Genomic DNA, 18,852 nt, shown 5'->3' on the forward strand with positions numbered 1-18,852 from the left:
CCAAAAATACATCATGAAGCATAGCCAACAAAACATGTTATCCAACAAAAACCCCCCCACACTTATTCCCAAAACAATTCCAAAGCTCCAAAATTCCTTAAAGGTAAGGTGATATCATGGTTTTTCACTTAAGGCTTGTAGTGAGCTTCAAAACAAGGAAAGGGAAACAAGGCTCAAAAGGGCTATCAAAGGAATTAATCAAGGTAAGTCCATTTGGCTAGAGGCTTATACGAACAAAATTGCCTAAATCATTTCCAAATATGCATGTGAATTAGGAAGCATCAACGAGAATCAAGCCAAGACTATTGTGCAAGCAATCAATGGGGCAAAACACACCAAAAATTTATGATGATGGATGGCTCAAATTCTCACAAAGGTAAACTTATCACTTTCAAATTGAGCTTTCAAAACTATCATGACATGTAGAGGAAAAACAAGGATTTCAAATCACAAAATGTCAAGAGACTTTTATTTTCAGAACAATTACCCATTTCTTGAACATATCCTATAATTCAAAGAAAAATATGCAAAGTTGTACATGCAAACAGAATTGACCTAAAATATTAAACTAGAAACCCAACAAAACTAACAAAATTAACAAATTTAACACAACTAACAAAATTAACAAAACTAGCAAAACCAAAACCAAAGAACACTCCCCCTCATACTTAAACAACACATTGTCCTCAATGTAGCACAATTAAAAGATTAAAAGCAATTAAACCATCAAATAGAATCAGACAAATGTAATAAAAGTAAAGAAGGAGATAGAAAAAGAAAAACTCCCTAAGTCATGGTGGAGGAAGAGTAGGGTGGAGTAAGGAAGTCTTTTCCACCACTACGTCCACTAAAGAAGGGTTTGTGAGGAATGGCTTAAGTTGGTGTCCATTGACCTTGAAGCTCTTGTTTGTGGAGTCGCTTTTGATCTCAATTGTACCATAAGGAAAAACATTAGTAACAACAAAAGGACCAATCCACTTAGACCTCAACTTACCATTTATGAGTCCGAGCTTAGAATTATACAATAACATTTTTTGCCCAACCATGAAGTCCTTCTTAATTATCATGCTATCATGGAACTTCTTGGTCTTTTCTTTGTAGAACTTGGCATTCTCACAGGCTTCTAGGCGAATCTCATCTAACTCACTCAGTTGCAACTTTCTTTCGTCACCAGCTTGATCCATAGAGAAGTTGCAGGTCTTCACAGCCCAGTATGCTTTGTGCTCAATCTCCACTGGAAGATGACATGCCTTTCCAAAGACAACCCGATAAGGAGACATTCCTATGGTTACTTTGTAGGCAGTCCTATGTGCCCAAAGAGCATCATCAAGCCTGGTACTCCAATCTTTCCTGCTTGGTTGCACATTCTTCTCTAAAATTCTCTTGATCTCCCTGTTAGAAATTTCTGCATGTCCATTGGTTTGGGGGTGGTATGGTGTGGATACCCTGTGTACAACCCCGTACTTTTTAAGCAAGGCATGCATTGATTTGTTGCAAAAATGGGTTCCTTGATCACTAACGATTGCTTTAGGTACTCCAAACCTGCAAAACAGATTAGATCTGACAAAATCTGCAACAACCTTAGCATCATTAGTTCTAGTGGGCTTGGCTTCCACCCATTTTGAAACATAATCAACTGCAAGGAGAATGTAAACATAACCAAAAGAGACAGGAAAAAGGCCCATGAAATCTATGCCCCAGACATCAAACACCTCATAGAATAGCATAGGTTGTTGAGGCATTTGTTGTCGCCATGTAAGTGCACTTCCTGCTCTTTGACACTGCTCACAAGTGCTACAAATCTTCCACGCATCTTTAAAGATGGTGGGCCAATAAAAGCCACAGTCAAGCACTTTGCGAGCTATCCTTTGAACACCTAGATGACCTCCCAGTGCGGAAGAATGACAGAACTGCAGGACTGAGTCAGTTTCATGATCTGGGATGCATCGTCTAATGACCTGATCACTGCCAGGCGTTCAAGCATTTGGTCAATGAATAGCAGTGGAAAATGGTCCTTTTTGGTAACCTGGTTCAGCCTCTTATAGTCGATGCAGACTCTCCAACTGTTCTGCACCCGAGTAGGAATCAGCTCCTCCTTCTCATTTTTTATCACGATGAGGCCGGTTTTCTTCGGGACTTCCTGGACGGGACTCACCCATTGGCTATCGGAGATAGGATAAATGATTCCAGCTTGCAAAATCTTGATTACCTCCTTCTTCACTACATCAAGAATCACCGGGTTGAGTCTTCTTTATGGTTGTCTTACTGGTTTAGCCTCATCTTCTAAATTTATCCGATGCATACATGTGGATGGGCTCATACCAGGAATGTCTGCCAGGGTCCAGCCTATAGCCTTCTTATGCTTCTTGAGAACTGATAACAGCTTCTCCTCTTGCTCATCAGCAAGGGAGGCAGATATAATTACTGGAAAACTTTTTCTATCATCCAAATAAGCATATTTTAAATTTGATGGCAGAGGCTTCAATTCTGGTGTGGGCGGCTGGATAATGGTATAAAGAGATGGTTTCTCAGCCTGTACCTCATAAAGAAAGTCAGAGGTATGTGTACTTCTTGAAACATGGTTAGTTCTATCTGACTCTAGAAAATCAATCTCAAGAGGTAAAACATCACCCGACATGTAATTAATATCAATTTCAGATTCACTCTCAGCATCAAATTCAGATATATGATCAAGTACAAATTCAGATTCAATGCATGAAGAGTGACAGGCATGCAGATTAGAATGAAGATCGGTCATGTATTCATCAACAATATGGTCAATTATTTCAGCATGAAATACAGAAAGATCTTCATATGGGTGTTTCATAGCATCAAGAATATTAAAATGAACAGTTATATCACCAAACTCCATAGATAGTGTGCCTGCATATACATCTATCTTAGTTCTAGCAGTTTTCATAAAAGGTCTGACTAGAATGATGGGAACTGATCCTTTACAAAATCCCTCCTCCATATTCAAAATATAAAAATCAACAGGGAAAATCAGTTCACCAACTCTAACTAGTACATCCTCTATGAAACCAATAGGATAGGCAACACTTCTATTAGCTAAATGAATTACCACATCAGTTGACTGCAAGGGACCAAGAGATAGAGAATTAAAAATAGACAGAGGCATCACACTAACAGAAGCTCCTAAATCTAGCATGGCATTGTCAAACTTATTGTTCCCTATAATACAAGGTATGCTGAATGTACCTGGATCTTTACATTTTTCAGGGATTTGGGGAACAGATTTACCAATCAATGCGGAGACATTTCTGCCCATACTAATTCTTTCACTTCCTTTAAGCTTCCGCTTATTAGTGCACAACTCCTTCAAGAATTTAGCATATCTTGGTATTTGCTTTATTGCATCCAGCAGAGGTATGTTTACTTCTACTTTTCTAAATGTTTCCAAGATTTCCTTCTCTGTCTCTTCTATTTTTTTTGTTGGAAATTGCTCTTTGAGGGAATGGAAGAGGGATATGATGCTTCTCTTTAGAGTCACCTGCATAGAAATTGTTAGGTGACTTACTCTTTACATTTTTGTTATCATCTTTTTCTGGATTATAGTGGAGTTGGGCAGGTTCATTTGCAAATGAGGAAGATGTTGTTGGTTGAGGTTCTTGACACTGCTTTCCCGACCTCAATGCAATGGCACTCACATTTTTGGGATTCTGGACAAATTGAGAAGGTAATCTGTCAGAATTTTGGGACTGTTGTTGATTTAACTGTGTAGCCAATTGTCCCATCTAATTAGTTAAGCTCTGAATGGAGGCTCTGGTCTCTTGTTGAAACTGCATGTTTTGCATAGTCATTTGCCTCACAAGTTCTTCAAGGGAAGGTTGCGGAGGAGCCTCAACTGTTTGTTGTTTCTGGGGCTGTTCCTGTTGTTGTTGCTGGATTGGTGGAGGAACGTATGGTCTGCTTGGACCAGCAACATTTTGAAAATAAGGTTGTTGTTGTTGCTGCTACTGTTGTGAAGGATTCGACCATCTAAGGTTGGGATGATTCCTCCACCCGGGATTGTACCTGTTGCTGGAGAGGTCATAATTATTTTGTTGTGGTTGATTTTGCTGCTGAGGTTGAGGAGGTCTATTGTAGATGTTTGCAGCATAAGTTTCAGGTTGTTCAATTGCTTCAGATTGTTGCACAGAAGGGCAAAGGTCTGTGTGGTGGTCGGCGGAGGAGCATAAACCACAGAGTCTGACGATAGGTGTAGATTTTTTATTCATGGCCAGTTGGGTTACCAGGTTAACCAAGGCATCTAGTTTACCTTCAAGCTTCTTAGTCTCGGCTGATGAAGAGGAATTTGTGGCTACTTCATGCACTCCTCTAATGATAATAGCATCACTTCTGGCACTAAATTGTTGGGAGTTTGAAGCCATCTTCTCAATTAAATTTCTGGCTTCAACAGGGGTCATGTCTCTAAGGGCTCCACCACTGGCAGCATCTATCATACTTCTCCATGTTACTAAGTCCTTCATAAAAATATTGGAGAAGAAGCTGCTCTAAACTCTGGTGGTGAAGGCAACTGGCACATAATTTTTTAAATCTCTCCTAGTATTCATATAGGCTCTCTCCACTGAGTTGTCTAATACCTGAAATATCCTTTCTGATGGTCGTGGTCCTAGAAGCAGGTAAAAAAAATTCTAAGAATACTCTCTTGAGGTCATCCCAGCTCGTGATGGACCGTGGAGCAAGGTAATAAAGCCAGTCTTTTGCCACTCCCTCTAAAGAATAGGGAAAGGCCTTCAGAAATATGTGATCCTCTTGGACATCTGGGGGTTTCATGGTGGAGCAAACAATATGGAATTCTTTCAAATGTTTGTGTAGGTCTTCACCTGCAAGGCCATGAAACTTTGGAAGCAAATGGATCAGTCCATTTTAAAAACATATGGGACATCCTCATCAGGGTATTGGATGTACAAGCTTTTGTAGGTAAAATCAGGTGCAACCATTTCCCGTAGAGTCCTCTCACAGGGTGGAGGTTATGTCATGTTCTCAGGATGTTCAAAACTATAATGCTCAAAATCACCAATAACAGAATGATCAGAATGCTCAAAAGGTACTAAATCATATCTAACTAATCTATGAAATGTCCTATCTATCTCAGGATCAAAGGGTTGTAAGTCAGATGAATTGCCTCTAGTCATACACTATATTCAGCATGCACAACTAGTTGCCTTCTTATGCAAGTAACAGTGTAGGTTTGAACTACAACTACCATTAAATGATATCCAAATGACTTGAAATTTTGTGAGCAACCTTATAAAATGATGAGAAGATAGAAAAAAAAATTTCAAACAAAAATTCAAAGTCTAACTATAGAAGCTAAAAGTGATAAGTTAAGAAAAATAAGAGAATAATACTTGGAAAATAAAAAACTTTTGACAGAATCGCAATTTTTGGAAGAAGGAGACCTCAGCCAGCCTATGGCGGGATGTCATGGCATGGGAAATTTTTTTCTACCCCAAATACATATATAATAATTGTGATTCTGATAACCGGAGCAAAAGTTATGATCGTTTGAAGTTTTAACAAAAATCAATTTTGCTACTCTTTTGGAACTTTCAAACCTGACCAAACTAAGGGCTCCAACTATTTTTTCCACAAAATATGGATCAAAAGAAGTGACCGCAAAAAAATTCAGCCAAAAATAACAACTATAGCTACCAAAACAAAAAATCCCAATTAATTCAACAAGGGTGGTCTCTAAAATCTGTCACTAAGGGATTTTCACTACTACCATGTTTCCCAGTTCAGCAAAAGTGGTCGCTAAATCCGTCGCAACGCACTATTCACAGCAAAATACAAAAACTAAAACAGGGGAAGCACTGAACAGAAAAACTAAAAGAAAACACCACACTAAACAAAATAACAAGACTCTAAACACACTAACACAATACGAACACAACACTAACTCAATACTAACACAACACACGAAAGCATAAAACTACTAAACATAAAACACAAATTACTAGCTATTATGAACCTTTGGACACTGCTCCACGGCAACGGCGCCAAATTTGATCGAGGCCGTACCCGAATCAAATAAACATTAAAATGTAGTAACTAGGAAGTGATCCTAGGTCGTTTCCCAACGAGCAATGATACACCAAATGTTCATGACAAATAGTAGGAAAATAGTAACGAATTTGGGGGGGGGGGGGGTTGTTTGCTTTTGTAAATTAAACAGCGAATAAATGTGAATTAGAAAATATCATAATTAAAACACGTTGCTTCCCCTTGATTCACAAGCAAGTCTCTTATCCTAGGTTGCAAGAATTTATCCTTTATCAGTTCAACCACTTAATCCAACCCTAAATTAAATTACTAGGTGAAATTCAACATAAGGCATTCATTATGTGATTAAGCAACACATACACCAATTACTCTCATAAACGATCGTTAAGCATGAACATAAATTAAGCGCAGAGACAATTAATCAAGCACTAAGCATGCATGAATTAATAGCAACAAATTCAGAGTAATTAGTGAAGAGGAAAAAACTAAAAAAGAATTTAACAATAATAATAGAACCTCAAAGAGAATTGTGCTTGATCCTCAAGAGAAAACAACGCTGGGGACTTAGCCTTCCATTAATCAAATAGAGAATGAAATTATAGATTGAAGAACAAAATTTTATTGCTAAAACGAAAAGTCAGAACTCGAATTGCAAAAACGAAAATAAAGGAGAAAGAGAAGAAAGAGGGCTCAACTAGAACATTGGTGCTGTTATAGAGTTTTTCAGCCCCAAAGCTTACAGATCTGTTTTAAATCCAAGCCCATAAATAAAATAAAATCAAATCTAGATAAGATAAGATCTAGATGAAATAATATCTAGATGAGATCAAATCTAAATAATATCTAGATAAGATAAAGTCTAGATAAGATTTGATAAAATTGTTTGCTCTCTTCAAGTCTAAGCCCAATTCTGGATTCAAGCCCAATTGCTTATAATTCTCCTGAAATTAAATTAAAAACACAAAATTAGTCCAATAGGCCCAAATGATAAAACTGCATGATTAATTTGACAATTAAGACTAATCAGTAATTAAAATGGTGCAAAAAGGGTTAAGAAATAGGAGAAAATAATGACACATCAGCCTGCCCCTTCAGTGATGTCGAGAATACCTGACAAAGGATTGCATCATGCGTAGTGTTCAAGCTCACCTGGGTAATGTACACATCTAGGTGCTCGTCCAGGTTTGTGGTGCCATTGTACTTCTCAATGGTCAGGTTCTTCAGTTGGAAGGAAGAGTCGCCTCCATGATGCCTAGAACGAAAGGTTTCTTGAACTACAACAATTGTCTTACCAAAGTGTTGAAGGACGGGGTCATAACGCCCAAACGCACACTCAGATTAGTGGCATTATGTAAGCCGATTGCGGTTGATTCGGCCTCTCCTCTTTCTGGCAGGTTAGCCTCAGGTTTCTGCGACCTGTGCGACTCCTAGAGGTGAGCATTCTCGCACCGAAGGGTGATGATTTCCTCAGCGTGGTGTTTTTGCATCTCGAAGACCTGAGCCTATAGTCCCCTAACTATCAAAAATAGGTCGGTCTGATCTTCTACGTGAACATCTTCGTTGTGGTGATTAGCTGATTACTCCATTGTTGTTGTATTTGTACCAGTTCTTGTTATTGCCATGAACTCTTGGGGTCAAGATATGTCTTACACGACCCCACGATGGGCACCAAAATTTTCTTGTCACAAATGGATCGAATACCTATCCTTTTGTTGAAGGGTCTTCTTCCTTTAGTTCCTTGTCACAGTCTTAGGTGCACAAGTGTCTAGAAGAGCAAAGAGGTGGAATACCTACAAAAGGCACTCCAACGCTCAAATAAGGGTTCGACTCAGAGCCATTAATGGTATGTGGTGAATATTTTAGAGTGGAAAGATTAGTCCTCTTACTTAGGGGGTTCACTCCTTTTTATACTAACCTTACTGGACCTGGGATCTATGGGTTTGCCCGTCATATTATCTGTTGTGTAATACACCTTCTAATCATGCTTAGACACTTCTAATCAAGTCATTACCCTTAAGTGGGTTTATTGGTAATAATCACTGCCAAATGATACTCTTCGTTTGCACATGTTGAGGACCGAGACGTACTATACAACGTTTGCGGATACATTGTCAAAGGGGGTGTTTGTTTAGGATGCATATATGGCCGAAGGGAGTATTTGATTTGGGTGTGCCGAGTATCCCCTCGTGCTATACATTTATTTCTATCAAATAAAAATAGATCAAAAAGGTTTAGAATACGAGCATCAAAATTTTGATAGAAGTAAGCATATTAATGTCCCAAATAATCACTATACAAATAGGTCATTAATTTGAAAATATTTGTGCATTAGAGTCCCAATAAGTCAAAAATCTGTCTTAGCCATCGTTAATTGGTCCAAAATCATTTTTAAATTATTTTAAAAAAGTGAGTCAATTTTTATATATGGGTAAATAATATATAAAAATAAATTTTCCATTAAATAACAAATTATCATATGATACAATTTATTAATTTTTATAATAATTATCTTAAAATCATATTTAGAATTATTTCCAATGAAAAAGTTATAGCATGACAACGTATAGAAAGTAAACATTTTATATATAATAGATATTGAAGTTAATTATATACCTTTGAGTGTTTTATACATGAAAGTTAATACATCTGGTTTTTCTAAAGTATAACTGTACAAGGCACTCTAAATCAAATAATAATAAATTATCTACTACATCAAAACATTAATTAAAAAACATTTAGAACTTTTTATTTTTAGATGCTTAAAAGTCATTAGTTAGATAAATTTTACATGTATTGCGAGAAGAAATTCATTATAAGTGTTAGCAAGCCTGTGACTAGGTTCAAAAACTCATCACAGGAGGTGGCATGGCACCGGTAGACCGTAGACGTTGGCTTTGTATGCCACACGAGTGAAATGAGTGTGGTCGGGTTTGGTGAAGTAATAAAAATATATAAATCATCATTTAAAACATTCAGCCAATGTTGCATATATTGAATTACCTTAAAGATTCTGAACTTGCACTGGCTTCACAATGAGAGATACCCCAAGAAAGTAAAAAAAAAAAAAAAAATCATCAGTTACCAGTAGTCACCACAGGAGCAAACACCTTGCCGAAAATGATGGAACCGATTTATATCTCTGATAACAATTTCTCTCTGCACAATTTTTGATACCAACTTTATAACAGCATGACAATCTACACAAATTCGAAGATTTTTAATGATACGAATAGAACACCCAGATGGAATTTGAATCAGTCCAAAAGCCAGGGCTAGTCTTTCACTATGCATCCACAAGAGACGTTCCTTTTCATCATCCTCCACATCAAGCAAAACAACACTGCAATCAGGAACATACCCTGCATCCCTGGTTTTCTTGTATAACCATTCAAGCATTGCAAAGATTAGTTTAATGTTAGGATGAGAGGTGTCTCCCACAGTGAAATAGTGAACCACACCTTGGTTCTCAACCCAGCTCAAGCCCGGTTCCTTTTTCACTTTTTTCTTTTTCATATTTTTCCTAACATAAGCAACATTGTCCCATCTCTTTGCAGTGGCATACATGTTTGACAGAAGAACGTGGGTTGCATCATCTTGGGGCTCCATCTCAAGTACACGCTGTGCACAAACTTTTCCCAGATCAAGATTCTTATGGATAACACAAGCACCAAGTAATGCACGCCACACCATAACACTAGGCTGAAATGGAATTTCTCCAATGAGCTTAACTGCTTCATCAAATTGACCTGATCTTCCAAGAAGCCAAACCATGCAAGTATAATGTTCTATACATGGTTCAATGCCATAGTCTTGTAACATTGACTTAAAGTGAGCTCGTCCTTTGTCTAACAACCCTGCATTGCTACATGCAGAGAGGACACCAACAAAAGTAAGTTTATTAGGTTTACTATTACTCTGTTGCATCATATCAAATAAATTTAGAGCCTCCATACCCAGGCCATGTATAGAATATCCACAAATTAAAGCATTCCATGAAACTTCATCTTGTTTATCCATCTTATCGAAGGTTAGTCGAGCATCGTCAATTCTACCACATTTAGCATACATATCTATCAAAGAATTTGCAACTACACTATCCTTGTTATACATGGTTTTGATAGTTAAGGAATGAATTTGACGCCCTGGCTCTAGTGCCACTAAACTGGCAGAGGCACGCAGAACACTTGAGTATGTCACTTCAGTTGGCTGTATGTCCAGTCCAAGCATATTTGAAAATAAATTTAATGCTTTCTCCCCATCCCCTAACTGAACATAACCAACAATTATAGTGTTCCAAGCTACCTCATTTTTCTCTGTTGATCCCGTGAATAATTTCACGGAGTTCTCAATTTCACCACACTTGGCATAAACATCCATGAGGGCATTTGAAACAAACACATTTGAGTCAAGACCAACTTTCAGTACACAAGAATGAATTTGGTTTCCCAAATTCAGCAAAACCAAAGATGCACAAGCTTGCAGTACACTGGCAAATGTAAAATTATTGGGGACAACAACAGATGATTGCCTCATTCGACAAAACAACTCCAAAGCCTCTTTACTTTTATCACTCTGAGCATACCGTGATATCATGAGACTCCAAGGAATAAGATCATCTTTTGGCATTTCTTCAAAAAACTGCTGTGCCTCGGCAATCTCTCCTGACTTAGTGTACAATTCAAGCAGTGCAATGCCAACATAAAGATCCCTATCATAACACACTTTCAAAGCACATCCATGAACACTTTTCCCAACCTTAAATGCTTCTAGACCATTACAGGACTTAAGTGCGGCAGAAATGGTAAAATTGTTTGGCCTATACCCCATAATCCTCATCTGGCAGAAAAGTAGCAACGAATCCTCATGGCAGTAATTCTCAGCATAGCAAGCCACCATCCCAGTCCAAGATACCATGTCCTTAAAATAAATTCCATCAAAAACTTGACGCGCAGCGTCAACATTTCCACAGACAGAATAAGCATCAATAAGCGCAGTCCCAACAAACGCGTCAGCCTGATGACCAAGCTTATAAACATATGCATGCACACTCAAACATGTATCAGCCAAATCCATGCTCACCAGCAACTTGAGAAGAGTCGTGAAAACAAACTGGTTCACCTCATATCCTTCTCTGAACAACCTGTGTTAGGGGTAAAGGTCACACTCACAGAAATTAAAGTTGAATCTAACTAACTAGTAACTGAGACTGTTTGGATGAATTTCTTCATAAGCATTTATAAGAGAAGAAAATATAAAGGTAGTATGATTTGAGTTTCTCCTATAAACTAAAATCAACTTATGTACTTAACTTTCATAGAAATTCCCCCATCTAATTTATTTAAAAGCTGAAGTGCATACATTGATTTTACAGTCCTATTTGAATAAACTTCTCAACAAGTACGTAGTATAAGAAAAGAAAAAAAGGTAAAATGAATTAGGTTTTCCCAACTTATGCATAAGATATCCAACCAAAAAAAAAAAAAAAAAACTTATAAATCTCTTATTCATAAGATAATGTATTAAAAAAAAAAATCTCTTATTTGACATCTCCAAAAGTTGATTATAACTTATGATCCATAAGCTAATTTTAACTTATGAGAGAAACTTGATTCATTTTCTTGTCTTATCTCTATACGTGTTCGTTGAGAAGTTTTATCTAAACAGGGCATTGATTTTGAGAGAAGCTCAATTTTTTTACTTTGTTGGATTGGTTTACGATCGTCCCTACAAGCAAGTAATTAACTGGTAAATAACTAACAGTTGGAATTGTGAAAGACGCATACCTTAAAAGCAAGCGACGGGCGCGCTGGAATTGGTGGGAACGGGAGAAACCCTGGGCCAAGGTGACGAAAGAAACGGTGTTAGTGAGGGGCATTTCGTCGAACAGTTTGGAAGCGTCCTCCAAAAAGCCGAAATGAACATAGGTGTTGAGAAGAATGTTCTGGGCGAACAAGTCCAAAGACGCGCCGTGCTTGAGAATGTGGCAGTGGAGGCTCTTCCCTGCGTTGGGGTCGCGGTTTCGGATGGCTTGTTGGAGCATGTTGGCGTAGGAATGGGAATCCATATCCAACGCAGCTTGGTGAGTAAAATAGAAGCATGGCGTGAAATTGTTGGAACAACGAGTCTTGCCGTGTGACGCTATTAGAACGAGCCTCAATAGCTTTGTGCTATCACCCAATGATCTGATCATGTGAACTATGTAAACTTCTGCTACTTCATTCCCTCTCTCTCCATTCTTCTCTTCTTCTGTTTTCGCGGCTAAAACAACCTTTCAATTTCAATTTTACATCCAGTTGTGTATTTGCACAGATTATATTCATCTTTCTTAAGGATGTAAGCTGTGTTGTGTGATTTTGTTTGATTCCTAAATATAAAAGGATGTTTGAATCAACCATAAAATAGATATGTGATTTAATTTATTTTGATTTAAATATAATATTAAATTTGAATCTAATTAAATTAATTTTCTCAATTTAGTTAGATGGTTTTTTTATCTATTATTATAATTTAAAATCTATAAATTAACTTATATAATTATTATGTTATATTGTTTTAAAAATAAATTATATTTTTATTAAATTTTTTAACATTTTTAATTAAAAATTATTATTATCACTTCTATTTAACATTAATATAAAATAATATAACTATCTTTTTTAATATAATAATAACGTATGCATTACCTCATATGTAACACTATTTTTTAACAATATTAGCACATCATATTTTAACATATGAAAATAAAATATATATCTTGGTTATAAAATGAAAAAATATTTAATATTTATCATTAATTATTACAATAAAAATCAATATAATTATAATGTGCAATTTAATTTGATTTATTATAATAAGATCTGAAAATCAAACTAATGTAATTTTTTAGATTTTTTTGTTTTTGTGGGTTTTGGTTTAAACGGTTTTTCGATTTTTTTGATCTACTTACGGTTTAGGAACGATTTGGTTGGATTATCAGCATCATAATCTTTACGCATAATTTAAAGTTATTTCTTATATTTTATTTTAAAATAAAATATCGAGTAATAACAAAAATCTTATATCACCGTAAGTTTTTTTTTTTTTTGTAATCTATTTGTTTTAAAACAAAATATAAACTAATGAAATGATCATGGTTTTTTATCTTTTATTTTTGAAACATACAAAATTTATATGAAAAGATTAAACAAATTTGAAAAGAGTAAATATATTTATATCTTTTAAAACACTCTTTTATGTAATATTTTAGCTGTTTAATTTTTTATTTTTTTCATTTTTTCGTTACAGAATGTTTAGACTTGATTTACTTTTCACACGAAAAACAATATCACATAAATGACTCACTTTAAGCTTTGATAGATAAGAAGAAGAGGATATGAGAGCAAGATAAAAATAAAATAGGATAAAAACATGATAAACTTTAATATCCAATGTTTAATAGATAATAAATCATATAACAATAAGATATATTATATAAAATGTGTTCAAATAATAAACTTATTGTTTTATTAAAATTATACATAATTATTTATTTTTCCGTATGTTTGAATAATTTTGTTTAACATTAAATTTAATTAGAATCAAACATAGTTATTATTATAATATATATATATATATATATATATATATATATATATATATATATATATATATTATAATGATTAATATTTACAATATAAAAGTAATGATACAATAATTTAATGATATAAAAGTAATGATTAATAATTTTGTTTAACATTAAATTTAATTGCCTAATTTAATTGTTGAGATATAAAAGTAATGATTAATATTTACAATATAAATTTTGGTAACATAATTATACTTTTATTATGAATCATTTGCAAAGAAGTATATTCAGTAATAATGAAAAAATACTTACTTATTACATGAAATAAATAAATATTTATTTACTAATGAATCACTAAAATTATTTGTCACAAACTATTTTAATTTACCCAAACCTGGATGGACTTTCACTCTTTTATGTTTTATATGTGGGAACTTATGTATATATATTGGGCTAGTTTGTTAAGTTTTATTTTTTGAAAAATATTTTTAATAAAATAAGTAATTTTATAATTTTGATGTGTTTATCTAAATCGTTTTTACTTAAAATAAACAATCTTTTACTTTTTTAAAGAAACAAATCTTATTTGTTTCTTAAAAGACCACTTATATAAAAGAAAAAAGTTTTATTTTAAAGTTATTTTTAAAGTTTAAAGAAATTCAGATTTTGATCTAGATGAATATGACAAAGTTTATCTTATTGTAATGCTATTCTTGAAGTGAAAGTACAGATTTTGTAAGAAAATGACCCAAAATGATAACACAATCAAATTGTTTGTCACAAATATTATGAAATTAAGGAAATATTCAGTATTACATATCTCAAGCATGATTGTCTCTCATGATACATATAGTTTTTATGATAAAAAATACAATTAATTTAATTTAAGATATTATTGAAGAAGTAATTTTAAACTATTTTATAAATAAAATATATTTGATAAATTCATTTTGTATATATTTATGTAATAAATACTTAACTTTAATATTTCATTACTAATCAATATAAATTTCATTTGTGATGTTATTATCATAGAGTCAAAATATTATTTTGTAATTAATATATTAACTAATTATATTTTATATAAAACTTTCAATCTCATTATATATAATTATATAAAAAAATTCTTATTAATAATTTTTCAAAAAATATTTTATATAATTTCTGAGTTAATTAAAGATAATTTTATAGGATTTAAAAGTTATTACTTAAACATTGTTGTCTCCTTGGGAATGATTGTAGAGGTCTCTACAATTACTAAAATATTGAAATTAATTCAATTTGTAATATTATTGATTAAATAATTTAAAATTATTTGCAACTAAAATATATTTAATAAATTAATTTGTTGTATATTTATGTAACAAATATATAAATAATTATATAAAAATTAATCAACACAAATTCAATTTATATTTTATTAATCATATAGTTAAAAATATTATTTTGTATTAAACCTATTAACTAATTAGGTTTAAATATATAGTAAAAAAAGAGTTTTGTTGTCTATATTTACTTAACTCAAACAAAATTGTTTACCGTGAATGAAATTTTGGGTCTCATGAAATCTAATTTAAATTATATTATCATTAATAAATCAATTTAAAATATTATGTGATAGAAATATATTTAATAAATATTTTTTAATATATCTTAGTATATATTTATATATAAAATTATATTATTATATAAATTTTAATCAACTAATTTTTTATATGAAATTATTAAACAAAAAATTAAATATTATTTTGTAATAAATATATTAAACATATAAATTTTAATTTTAGAGGCACATTGAATAGAAATATAAAATAGAGTAAATTAATTACACAAACCCTTTATCAAGTTTAACAAAATTACAACAGTTTTTCCTCTATTTTTACACAAACCCTCTATTTTTTTCCAAGAAGCGGCTTAGCTTAGTAAATCTCTCCTTCATCATTCCCACTTATGCAAAATGCAATTGCTGTTCAGATCCGACACTCTCACGCTCATTCACTCAAAAGATAAAATGATTTGCGGAGAACGAAGAAAAAAATAGAGGTATTCATAACTATGGATAATTCCTGAATCTAAACCAACTTAAATCGACCTAATTAGTTTGATTTATATATATTTTTTAAAGTTTTGATCAAACTCAACTCAGACTGATCAATGTATCAGTTGACTAATTGATTTTTTTTTTAAATCCGACTCAACAAATAACATATAATTAAAATTATTATTATATATAAATTAAATTATTAATGTAAAACACATTAATTTTTAGATAATATAATTTATTAAATTAAATCACCCGAGATTTTTTTTGTTTCTTTAAATTTTTATTTTTATTTTTATTTTGTTTATATTTTTTCATCCTAATAGATTTTTTTTTATGAGCAAAACAAACATGTATATTATTGAAGGTACCAGAAAGATTACAGGTATGAGACCATACGTGGCTACTATGCATTTATCCCTCACAGAAATAAATAAGGAGGTACCAAGCAGTCAAACCATCCCACTATTGTCACCAATGTAGAGAAGTAAAAAGAGTAATTAAACTAATCACTATAAGCACCTTGAGACCCAGGTATAATATGAAAGGAAACAATAACTGCACAAAGAAGGAGATTAGTTGCTCATATATATATACATCCCCTGCAGCAATAATACAATTCACTCCCACAAACTTCAAGTGAAGTTGTCACCCACAAAGTAATATTGTTAATCCTATATTTTATTTCTATTTAAAATAAAAATATTAAAATCATTAATTCTATTAATCAAATATTATCATAATTTAATTTTTTTAGTATATTTAGTAATTAAATATTAACAATACTTTGATAAAATAAATTATTATTCAAAAAAATATTATTATTAATAAAATAAAAAATAATTTTTAAATGTTTAAATTTGAACAATCCAACCCATTAATGATTGAGTGAGTTTAAATTAGTCCGATAATAAAAATGTACACACCTTACTTGATTCAATCTGTAAAAATTTTGACAGGATTGAATAATAGACTAGTCAAATCCGATCTATCAACATCCTTAAAAAAAAATATTCAACAAATCCACATCATACTTGTGATCCCAAGATGACGAAGTCTTTGCCGCCAATGGGAACCATTACCTGCGCCGGCAGCGGGAAATTAAAGTGAGTGGAGACAGGGGGCAACGATAGGTTACTGGAGTGGAACTCAATGTTGAAACGGCATGCGGAGAAGTTGTTGCAATACTTTGAGTCGCTAAAGTTAGCATCATGGTTGTAACTCCCGCAACACTCGCTCTGTTGGTTGGAACCAGCTTCGAACAAACACTCCCTGTCGTTACTTCCCCACAAATCTCATGCACATTGATTTCACACAATGTTATTACAACGTGTTCGCGGTAGCAATAGTTAAGTGAATAATAGGTTATTTGCGATAAAGGGGTCCAAATTTATGGTTTGGCTAGTGTAACAATAAACAAATTTAATTAGTGAGGGGAGCATAGTGTAATATTTGGTGAACATTTAGGGGTTTTTTTTGTAGTTAAAACATAAGAGGTTTGTGTAATTTTGTCAAACCACAAGAAAGGCTTATGTAATTTATTCAAAAAAAATATCAACGTGTTTTTCAATTTCCATTACCTCGTCCTCTCTCAATAATTGAAATTACCTCAAAATAATTAATTCATAATGTTAAATACATATATGTTACTCAAAAAAAATATCAACGTGTTTTTCAAAAAAATATATATATGAAAATATATTAGAGAATAATGTAGTATATAGCAAAAACCTCAAGGTGATTTATTGTGCATTAGAGATTGGTTCCGAGATCCCAAGCATTCTGATTAAGCTTAGCCTCTACAATATCCCTCTATCACCTCACCTTGAAATAACACCCAATTTTTTGGGGTAACGCTCAGCAGGATAGAAAAAATTGTGTTAAAAAGTTATATCAGCGACGTACGCCTCTACAATATCTCTTAGTTGTACCTTTCTATCTCAGTGCAACATATACCGGCATGGTAAGATCTCAAGTCAATTGTGGAAGCAAATTCCTTATTTAGGACAACAACAACGGGAAGATCCGATGCAATTCGAAACTGAAATTTTGCAATCCAATTGTTCTCTTCGTCTAAGAACAATAAAAACCACTAAAAGAAACAAAATAAAAAAAACATAGAAATGGAACCTAAATTGTGACATTCAACAATGGTCGTATAATGATTTGATGCAAGTCCAATGGTGGTCGTATCATGATTCTAGACTTTTTTTTTCTACCAAATTGGGTTTTTTTATAAAGCAAATTACTAGAGTGGATGTTATACAAAACAAATCATTGGTTAGGGGTGACTTTTGCCCACTAGAATTTAGGAGTACCACTCACAGTGGCGCCTAGCATTTGATGCTTTTGTCATTTGTAAGAGGCGCATGCCTAGACTTTGGCACCACTTCAAGTGTGGTGCCAATGAAGGAGGCGGCACCTAGTGTCTAGCCTACAAGAGGCGCCATCGAGAGGGTCATCACCCTTGCTTACTAATTTCCAATGCAACGTGATGTTTGTTGTAGGTTTGACTGCATGTTCCCCAAGGTGGAAATAGAAGGCGTCACCCAGTGCTTAGCCTACAGGAAGCGTCATCTAAAAGGTCTCCACACATTCTTTTTTTTGTTTGAAGAGGAGGCATCATCTTGTTCATTTCTTACAGGAGGCGCCACCTTACCTGCCATCACTTGTGGCATCCTAATTTCCAAAGTTGGTCAGTGAAGGAGGGACTAGGCAGAAAATGCATGTGTTGTGTGTTCGAATCCCATAAAATTTACAACATAACAAGACAAAAGCATTAGTATATTCATAAGTGATTACATCATGGGTTTGCATCTTGTCCAACTTCTCTCGATAAATTTTGATTTCACACCTACAACTAGTGAAATTAGGGTTTTGACTACCCTAGTACCTATTAGTTGAAATGCTATGAAGGCTAGTAAAAAATACAATTGAAGGAAGTTTTATTGTTTACATAACTATCATACACCAAGGGGAGACCTTGAACTAGTGTGTGATGATGAGATGGAGATGGTGCCAAGAAAGGAAACCTTTCCCATGCCCACAATTGAACCAACAAACATGCTCCCCCAATTTATTTGGCTTCATAATTAGTTGTCTTGTACAATTCATGATACAAAAAAACCAAGTACGACTGATCCCCAACTATACCTTCCACATTGTTGAAGGTTTGCAAGCATCAGACAACGACCACCCTCCAAACAAAGGTAAAATA

The 18,852-nt window shown here is 33.5% G+C and overlaps 1 protein-coding gene and 1 non-coding gene across 2 annotated transcripts; one reads left to right on the top strand and one right to left on the bottom strand.

Moving 5' to 3' along the window:
• The first annotated feature begins 4,517 nt into the window (after positions 1–4,517).
• On the top strand, positions 4,518–4,626 carry LOC114420813. Its single transcript, XR_003668446.1, has one exon. It is a non-coding gene; the product is annotated as a small nucleolar RNA R71 (small nucleolar RNA).
• A 4,338-nt stretch (positions 4,627–8,964) lies between these two features.
• On the bottom strand, positions 8,965–12,371 carry LOC114419150 (putative pentatricopeptide repeat-containing protein At5g13230, mitochondrial). Its single transcript, XM_028384793.1, has 2 exons — positions 11,814–12,371; positions 8,965–11,170 (listed from the first exon to the last, which is right to left on the bottom strand). The coding sequence occupies exons 1-2, from the start codon at positions 12,218–12,220 to the stop codon at positions 9,109–9,111; spliced, it is 2,469 nt and encodes an 822-aa protein (XP_028240594.1). The 5' UTR covers positions 12,221–12,371; the 3' UTR covers positions 8,965–9,108.
• Between the last annotated feature and the right edge of the window lie 6,481 nt (positions 12,372–18,852).

Source organism: Glycine soja, chromosome 7, assembly GCF_004193775.1.
Source record: "Glycine soja cultivar W05 chromosome 7, ASM419377v2, whole genome shotgun sequence".
Lineage (NCBI taxonomy): Eukaryota > Viridiplantae > Streptophyta > Magnoliopsida > Fabales > Fabaceae > Glycine > Glycine soja.

Bases quoted from the DNA above. Each gene is read 5' to 3' on its own strand.
- LOC114419150 (XM_028384793.1), bottom strand. From the start codon at position 12,220: ATGATCAGATCATTGGGTGATAGCACAAAGCTATTGAGGCTCGTTCTA. The intron at 11,171-11,813 runs GTATGCGTCTTT...CCCCTAACACAG, and splicing joins GCCCGTCGCTTGCTTTTAAG to GTTGTTCAGAGAAGGATATG.